Source organism: Lipophrys pholis, assembly GCF_963383615.2.
Source record: "Lipophrys pholis genome assembly, chromosome: 10".
Classification (NCBI taxonomy): Eukaryota; Metazoa; Chordata; class Actinopteri; order Blenniiformes; family Blenniidae; genus Lipophrys; species Lipophrys pholis.
Window position 1 is genome coordinate 14,729,093 of NC_137640.1, and position 9,741 is coordinate 14,738,833.

The 9,741-nt window shown below is 39.9% G+C and overlaps 1 protein-coding gene across 3 annotated transcripts; it reads right to left on the bottom strand.

Annotated features, from left to right (window-relative positions):
* Positions 1–420: 420 nt before the first annotated feature.
* On the bottom strand, positions 421–9,531 carry soat1 (sterol O-acyltransferase 1). Of its 3 annotated transcripts, XM_080472730.1 has the most exons (16): positions 9,428–9,531; positions 8,208–8,359; positions 7,545–7,603; positions 6,009–6,157; positions 5,780–5,839; positions 5,487–5,594; positions 5,088–5,373; positions 3,729–3,807; positions 3,567–3,651; positions 3,406–3,451; positions 3,172–3,301; positions 2,949–3,046; positions 2,757–2,855; positions 2,442–2,577; positions 2,119–2,264; positions 421–2,026 (listed from the first exon to the last, which is right to left on the bottom strand). In XM_080472730.1, exons 2-16 carry the CDS (start codon positions 8,356–8,358, stop codon positions 1,958–1,960), a joined length of 1,701 nt encoding a protein of 566 aa, XP_080328856.1. In that variant the 5' UTR covers position 8,359; positions 9,428–9,531; the 3' UTR covers positions 421–1,957. The 3 variants fall into 3 exon arrangements, with proteins under 3 accessions (XP_080328856.1, XP_080328857.1, XP_080328858.1); XM_080472731.1 differs by lacking the exon at positions 7,545–7,603 and having other exon boundaries at positions 9,428–9,516; XM_080472732.1 differs by lacking the exons at positions 2,949–3,046; positions 3,172–3,301.
* Between the last annotated feature and the right edge of the window lie 210 nt (positions 9,532–9,741).

Genomic DNA, 9,741 nt, shown 5'->3' on the forward strand with positions numbered 1-9,741 from the left:
AAAATCAATAAAGCATGTCGTGAGTTGTGCATGTTCGATGGTATCAATACACAGTTAAAACCGTTTTGTTTGTTATGACATGAACCCAATATACTTCAGTTGCTCCTGTTGTTAAATCATCGTTATACTTCTTGGATCCTGAATGCTGTGAGCTGAAGAGATGTGGAAATATTATGATCTTGTGCTACCCAAAAGGCCTTAGTAGAAGGTGTGTATGTAAGACTAATTTACAATTTAGGAATACATTTATTGACCACATTATTGCAAACGTTCTTTAATCCCTTAAGAGATGTTAACACTAGTAATAAAACGTGTATAATCAGATCAACATGGATTTAGCATTGACTGATTCATTAAATTGTTCCCACACACAAAAAGCAATTCAACGCCAGAGAAAGACAACAATGAATACCAATGAGTAGGCTCAGTTCTGCTCCCAAAAGTTTAATATCCAAACAAATGGCATTTCTACAACTTGGCACTTAATGATTATAAATAATATTTTCAACAGACATAACATAATAATGAAAAGTAAACTGTTGAATACAAGTGAGCTCAGACTTCCAACATATCCATTATAACGCGCATATATTAAGACAATGATTTTCTGGTACCTGCAGATTTGTACTGTGATCTCAGAAATCCTCCTGATGGCAAAGGAAGGATGGAACTGAAAAGCTTTAATACGCTGCCACCTTGTGGCCATCGAGTTGTATAGGCGTGCAAAGTTGGCCCTTGCTGGTTTGTGCTTGTATGGTACGTCTTGTGATACAATAGCACTAACAGTTAATTCAAATAAGCAGACATTGGTAATAATATACATTCCACAACCTGAAATAAACAAGGACCAGAAGCAGTAACACCTAAATTAATACCTTGATCTGAGATGGGAATCACTCAGCATCCACTATCAGAAAATACTAACAAGTAGCCCTTAATGTTAAACAAGTATCATTGCTTTTCTTTTCCTTTACAGCCCGCTGCAAGTATTACAGGAGTAGTTATTCTGCAGTGATGTGACTGACAGCACTGCACACAACTCTCACAACATTTGTAAGCTTAGAAATATATTTACCATATATTTTCTTCATGACCAGACACTTTCTCTACAATGTTAGGTATACATTCAAAACAGTAGCATTAAGTCAGTGATAATGCATCCAGTGCAAATGTGTCTTCCCAATGGGTGGCCACTCCAAAAAGGATCAAAGGAATCAAACATTACATTTGGGAAATATACAATTCAAGTGTATCATGATAGTGTGCTTTGTGTTTGACACTTTGACATCCTACAAAAACAACAACTTACTATGTCACGGTGTCAAACATTGGCATTTTTCTCCCCTTCAAAGAGAATGATTGCATTCCCGGAGTTATACTGCAGAGATCACTGAAGCTGAGATTTGAACAAAACACCAAACAGTTGTCATTTTCAAGTTGAATCCCATTCGCAGAGAAAAGAACTATGACTATACAAGTCTCTGCAGTGAATATACCAAATGTTCTTTGTGGCAGAGGAGGAACTGCAGATGTTAAATATTAACCACTACTGCATAAGTAAACAACATTTGTGATGGTGTCGTGTTTGTATCCAGCTGCCATGTCATTATTGCGACTGTCATATTGGGATAAGGAGTGGTTTCACAGTCGATTAAGGCATAAGGAAAAGGGATACACAGATCACATTAAAAAGTGCAAAGACCTTTATGTGAACCAGTAGTTTTGTTGTTGGGTTGCCTTTAACATAAAATAGATAAGGCATCAGTGACTTTGCTTTTTTTTTTCTTTTTTCTTGGCATTCTGGCTGAGTATCCTTAATACATTCTTCCACAAAACTCATAAATGTAGTGCAATAAATTAAAACAAACAATTGAACAGATGCTATGGCAGAAAATCAAGAGCTGGTCTAGATCATCCTATTGACTGCTGGTCCTTCTCCTGAAAAACTCACTGTAGGTCAGAGTCTCATATTAGGCTCCCTCTGACAGCTCCAGGAGCGAGGCGTCAGCAACTCAAGGAAGGAAGGCTGCAACAAAAACACAGTATGAAGAAGATTATGTAACTTTACTAAATGCTTAGTAATAAAATAAATCAAGTGAGTTCTCGAAGGGGTGTTACCTCCTTCATAGGACAGTATGCCTGGGCATACCACTCTTGGGAGTAAAGACAGATAATGACCCCCTGACCCAAGAACAGGGATGTCCACATAATTATGTTCCATATGGGGCCTTTCCTCTGGTCATGGAGAATGAAGTTGAACATCACTGAGGAAGGACAGGAGATAAGTACAATTACAATACTGTAGAAAAGTATAGCCATCAGCCAACTAGACAAAACAATCTCACTATTTGAGTGAAGCCAAATGCAAATAATCTGCATGTTCACATGTCCCTTTGGCCATATTCAAAGGCGGTAAAATGAGGGGTGGAGTATTTGCTTACTTCCAAAGCACATGAAGAGGCAGAAGAGCACAGGATAGAAGAAGCCAAAGCAAATGGCTAAAATGTACTCGTGAACCACTGCAGACATCGTAAACACAAACAGCATGGCGGTTGCTCGGAAACGTTTATTAGATATCTGGAATAACAAAAGGCAAAATTTAACAATGATTTTTTTCCCCCCATAAAAGTAACACAGCAGAAATGTAAGGCGAAATGTAAAAAAAAAGAAAAAAAAAAAGTAAGAAAATGGTAACAAAACACACAAACAAAAAACCCAGATAAAATACAATAGCTGCAGTATGTTAACACACTCACCAGCAAGAAGTCGCGGTACACATAGTAGTAAAGCCAATCATGGACCACAACATTCCATGTGCGATAGTAGTTAGCGTAGGATGTTGAATTCCACCAATCCTGTGACATGCAACAAAAAAAAACAAACATATTTATATACAACTGAGAACAACAATTATATTTATTTTACAATATCGAGTGTGAAAGCAGCACCTTGTAAAACATCCTGTCAGCAAAGCAAAGCATCTCAGCAAAAGCATTGAGCCAACAGTGAAGGAAGGCAAAAAATCCAAGAAAGAGGATCAACACTCCTACAACATAGAGAAGACAACAGTTTGTCCGAAATCAGTAATGATACACATCGCCCATCTCCCAATAGGAAGAAATAAAACCTCTAGCCAGGGCGAGAGGTTTAGAAAAGCACCCAGAAACTTACCTGGCAGGATGGAGTTGAAGACACAGAGGACCATGGCCCGCAGGTCAAAGAGCTGCAGGCCGACGCTTCGAAACTGAGGTATACACAGCCGCACAAAGACGTAATAGGCATAAAACAGACAGCCAAGTACCTGTGAGGCAGGAAGAGTTGGGATAGTCAGATAGAGGAGTCAATACCTTTTGCTTGCATACTTCCATAAGTCAAGCACATTGACAGTGTGAGAGTCTCTGGTACCTGAAGTAACTTTGTGGCCACGTAACCCCATCTAATCACTGGATTTCTGGATTGAGTGAACAAGTTAACATAAATCAAATTAATATGGGTCAATAAGTGGGAAGATTTTGCGGGCGAAAATATTGAATGTGACATGACAGTTCACAACAGGGTGTGTTTACCTTGGGTATTTGTCTCTGTAAATAAGTGTGGGTGCAAACAAGAAGTAGAGATACTGAGGAACCTGAGGGACCACTGGACCGGGGCCTGTGGATGATAGATGAGACCACTTAACAGAAATACAGAGAGAAAGAGGAGCTGCCTGAAGTAGTAAAGTTGCATACTGGTTTTGGTTTTGGCCCAGGTCAGGACTCTTGGTACATTTTCCCGGACAAAGGAGTGGGCTTTCATCATTAAACGTACCTGAAATTCGAACAACATATAAAGCCGACTGAAGATACGTTGTTTCAGTCCTGGTGAGAACATTTTTAAAGCACACATCAGAGGATACTTAAATATGATACAGAGGTGACAAAACTATAAACCTATCCTTGAGTATTAGTAAAGTAAATTGTGTAAGCTCAAGATGAAATAAGTCTATTAATAGTTCCTGCACTGATCACCTGTGGGTTTTTTTCTCATAGCACTGGTCTTACATCTGAATATATGACCCACAGGCTCACCGTTATGACAGGTGCCTTGTTAGTTAACAGATGTAAACAAAGACCTTTGGTGACGTTTCCTCTCAGCTTTTACACTACAAGACACGAGAACAGTCTGTCTCAGGATCTTAGTATTGTGACATTTAAAACATAAAGTATATTGATTTCCCTATTGATTAAAAAAAACAAACATTTTTTTTATCCATGTATACTTATTTTTCCTGGCAACTTTATATATTTTGATTCACATCAGTTTCTTGACTAGTTTTATCTTGCTGTTAAGCTTTTCATTTTTAAATTTTCTTTGTCTCATTCATTCATTCATTTTACCTTAATGTTTCATGTAATTTGAAGTTCATTTTGATCTTTTTTTTTTTTTTTAACATTAGTTATACAATTTTTTTTTGTTATTTTAATAGTTTACCTTGTTCAGGTATCTTTTTTCTCTCTTAATTATGACAGTTCCCTCAAGTTTGCCTTTGAAATCACACCCACCACTGTTGTCTTGCATTTCCTGTTTTACTGCTTTGTCCTGCCATCCCTGAGACAGTCCTTCCATGAAGTATTCATGAACAGTGCTATATAAAGACAGTTTTATGATGGACTAAAGGTCACGGATGCAGGAAGTGTTTCACATCTGAAATCTCTCTATGCTCAGTGTTATATGCTCAGCGTTGTGGCTACAAGATCTCAATGTTACAGAAAGCTCAACCAATAGGAAGACTTTTCCTTTGTTTATGTTTTCTTCTCCTGTCCGGTCTGTCGAGTTACGTCTTTTACATCGTTTTATGTTTTGCTACACAGAGAGATCGTCTTTCCCATTTGGCATTTGAGGCTATAATCAGTCTTTATTTTGGAAAGTTAATCAATCCTCAACACAAAGTAACAAATCAGGATAACAAGATGGCCCATACAGACCTTCGAAACCTCTAATTGAGTTCAGTGCATTTATAATTAACATGCCGGCTATATTATTGGACTCTCCATCTGTTATTGTGATCATCCTGAACAATTCAAAAATCAACCATATGGTTTCTCTACCTGTTCCAGGATGATGATGAAGCAGGATGCAGGTGGTAAATTGTTGGTCACCACCACATATGTAGGCAGGAATCCCAAACCCAGGGCTTGATAAAGAAGGAATGCAGAGCCAAAGAGCATGCTGTACAACCTGGGATGACTATAGGACGCGGACTGGCTCTGTGACCACAGGTAGAATAAGGTGTAGGGAGTTACAAATGCAGACAGGAACATGCAGATCCATGTGCACACCACCAGAGGAAACTTTCCAAATGCATACACCAGCAGGTCGAAGTCAAGCACCAGCCTAAGTAAAGCAGAGGAGGAAAGAGACAATAAATGATCTTTGTCCGCTTGCTTGACTCCTTGGTATTTGGCAGAAGAGTTAAAAAAAGATGACTTGTAGCAGTCAGTTATTACCTGCTTTCATCTATAAAATCGACCACAAGTGTGCTGAGGATAAATAGAATGAGCAGGGCAATAAACATGTGGTAGATGGTCCTGATGTGGTTCACTTCGAAGAGCTCACTGACAAAAAAACAAAACAAAGGACATAACTGTATGTACAATGGTACCAACATCGTCACACAATCTTCGAATGGAAGTTAAACCGTAATGGTGAATAATTTAAAAAGAAAAATACAAAGCAAATACAGCGCATGCGAGTGATTTGTATAAAATATTGACACGTTAGCTTCAAAGTGTTTACTTACTCGAGGAGGGACCTGCGACTTACAAATTGCTTTCCCTGGCCATGAGGAGGTCGGAAATTCCTGCAGACAAACAAAACATCAGAGATCATTCAACCAGTCCATTATTTATGCAGGGTGAAGACTTTAACTATTATTAAGAGAACATGTTAAAAGTATGTGCTTCCACTCTTAAAAATTTTTTTTTTTCTAACATCTAGCTGGGTACAAAAGAGATACTGAACTGCAGAACCTGAGTTTGTTTTTCTCCTTGTCTGACAATAGTGGTGAGAAGACAGCAGGAACAGGGGCAGGCTCCAGGCTGACCGACTCTTCAATGAGGCTGTCCATTAAGTCAAGGACCTGACTGTCAAGCTGACGTATCAGGTCGCTCTTCAGAGCCTCGGCAGAGGAAAAGAACATGAGAAGGTTGTTAACTCTGTGTTCATTCAAATTATACAAACATCATGTAAATATAGTCTCCGGGTTAACCCAACCGGGCCATTTAGTGGAAGTGACGTATAGAGGTAGTAATACATTCAAAACTCAACTGGTTAGCCCCAAACGCATGATACAGACAAGTGTAAACAGTCGGGGCTCACCATCTGTCAATGGATCATCTGAAATGCATGTTAACACCAGTCGTAAAGCGAACCTCCAAATGGCAAATATCACAATTACCACACTATTAAATGCTCTGTAAAGCCAGAGGTTTTTCATGCCTGCCAAGTCTCTATGAGCTATAAAATGTTGTATGACACCTGGCCCCAGTGTGTTCATTTGAAGTGTCAACGTATCTCAACATTAACAACTGTTTCACTTTTGCTGCTCTGACATGATTTAACAGGCAATGAGCCAAATAAAAAAATTTAATAAAATGCAATGCACAGATATTTATTTCTGTTAAATTTCATTTTATTTTAATACAACTGGCTTTCTCATATTTTTTGGGGCATCAGACCACATGCTGAAGCCTTCCTAAAATGTTCTAGAAGTAAATATTTGTGAGGGTTATTGGGGCAATTTGCTTCTCACAGAAAACTTCTACTAAACCTAAATTGACTCAATAAATAAAGTAATTTCTAAGCTATTGCCGATTCGTCTGTACAGGGGTGTCCAACCTCGGTCCCCGAGGGCCCCTGTCCACCATGTTTTAGCTCTCTCCCAGCTGCAACACACCTGATTGCAATGAGGAGCTCGTTATTGGGCTTTTTCCACAACCTTGGTGATGACATCATCATTAGATTCAGGTATGCTGAAGCAGGGAGAGAGCGAAAACATGCAGGACAGGGGTTGGAGACCCCTGGTTTATCAGAGCAAAAAATTGCACTACTTTTGACAAAAGCGATGGTATTTCTTTGGCTACATTTTTAATTGCTGTCAAAATGACATAATAAACATGTTACCCAGAGGAAATCAACAAATACAGACCATTCCTTGGTTTTGTGTTTTTTTTTGTTCAGATTTCCAAAGACAATGGATTTGTTGATGTAAGCATTCTTGGATTTTGTGAACGTGTCATATCAAAGCTGAGCATTAAGCCTGGTTTTGAGCTTAAAAAAAAAAAAAAAAGCATCGCTATTGCTATCTCAGACAAGAATTGGACATCTGAACACAAACCATTGGTGCAGCCAGGAGAGGAACTGCTGGTACCAAAGGTCCACAAAGTATAAACAAAAGTACTTTTTTACATGATGAAGAATCTGTAATGAAATGAGCTAATAGTCACCCCTATCCCCTGTAACATACCGTTTGAGGCATTTCTCAAGAAAAATACTGACTTACTAACCTCTGCTTTCTTTCTGAGTTGCAGCTTTTTGCTGATCACCTGCTCTACTTCAATTCTCCCTGAAGATGAGAAACAAATGTTATGATATGGTCTGATACAATGCAAATTGTCAACATGCTCCTTTGTAAGTGTATTCTTACAGCTCGGACCAGTGAATACTCCTGAATGATTAAGAGTCGGCCGAGGTGTGATCACTCTGGTTCAGTAGAACTACGATGTGGTATATGTACCATTTGGTAAATATTTCATCAAAAAATTAATAAATTAACCCATTAAACCCAACACTGCAACTAAAGAGGAGGAGAATGTATCATCATTTCTTAACTCTTATGTGTTCAGTATCTATTTTGTTCATTCACAGATGTACACATGTCAGACCAGTGTTTGTCAGTCTTTTCTCAGGACAGAGTTGTTCTGCTTTCTTGGTTAGTATTGCAGAGCATAAGAATCATTTCTATCAGGAAGTCTCTACCCTGGCCATCAACCCTGTGATTTTCCATCCTAAATGTACCACAGGCAAAAAAAGAAAAGAGAAACACAAAAGAGGAGTGACTCATCACATGATATGGCTTTATTTCTCATCAATTACAAGGAAATTTGGTGGAAGTGGAAAAACAGATGAGCTTTTATGAAGGTGCTCCAGATCAGAGGGGTATTTCTTACCATTGCTGGTGGCAAGATTGTCTCCAGTGTCCTGGTGGTGGCTTCCAGGACTCGCTCCTTCATTCATGGAGCAGTCCAAACCATTAAAGGTTGGCATTTTAGGAATGGCTCGGCTGCGGATCCGGAGAACAGCTCCATTCTCACCTTCCATCCTGAAATAGCACGTAAGTTCAATCTTTCTGCAGCCATCAAGTCCGTTTTCACCAATTAAAAAAAAATATATGTCAGAAACATTTATTTTAATTGAAATATCTGGAAAATTGCACCAATGGATCCTCAATGAGATCGCCAATCAGTTTAGACAGCTTCTACTTGAACTGCTTTAGTCAAATGATATGCGTGTCAAACATGAATGCAGCATCACATATATGCTGCAGCGGAACCACACTTTTGCGTAGAAACTGAGGTGAATGTAATGGCTGAATTTAGTTATGACAAGTGAGCAAATATTTACTTAAACAAATGCTAAAACAATAAGTACACATATTCCTGTAACTAATCAACTGTTTTTGCAGTCATTAAAATCGGTGAAATGACTTTTGACAGAAAGCCAGTTCGTTGTGGTCATTCACTGACACACGTCTCTTGAATTTCGAATCGAACCTTTCACCTTTTTCAACTCAAACACGAGGGATCAATGGACCTCAGAATGCCGGAAAAAGTGTGATGAGTTTCTGTCTGAAGCTGAACGTGAAAGCAACACCGATTGACACGGTCAGTGAATACTTCATTCTTCATTTAAACAAACAGCCTGGGGCAAAGGGGACCGAGTTATTCTTCCAAAAGTGAAACAAACACGCGCACAGACAATGGAGAGGATCCTAAGATCACGTTATCCACCGCACGTCTGCATCGCACCACCTCACATGGGAATGAATGGTTGGAGCATTTTGACGGAGGCACGAAACAATTAGATCAGGGAGAGCGAAGAGATTAGTTCCTGTCAGCTGAGTCCCGGGGCCCCGGTGTGACAGACAGCGGCTCTGTCAGCGCCGACACGCCGCCCGCTCGTCTCCCTGTCGGCGTCCAGGACGTCCGTGGTGTGACTCGGACATGAACAACCGTCGCCGGGCTGTTCAGCGCACGGAGGACCGGAGCAGGTCAGATTAGCCAACTTGTTGACGACGGTCGTTAGAGGAGGAAACAGGTTGACTGAGTGAAGCACGGAGAGAAAGAGAGAAAGAAGGGAACAAGACATTCGCCCTCCTCTGGATACTCACTCCCTTCAGTCGCCAGCTGCTCTCCGGTTGAACCTTCTATTCAACGGAGCCTCCGCAATATGAGCAACTGCTCGCCTCCCTTGTTGTGTAAACACTGAAGATGTGGAGGAGGATGGAGGTGGAGGTGATGATGATGATGATGAGGAGCAAGGCTGCGGCCGCTGATTGGCCCAAAGGCTCTCCTCCCCGTGACGTCCCTCTGACACGAAATTTGATTGTCCTTAGTCCACCAAAATAATACATCACAAAACAACACGCTATTAAAGGAAACAAAAACAAAAGACAACTGCAGGTGATTGAACATGTAGTTTATT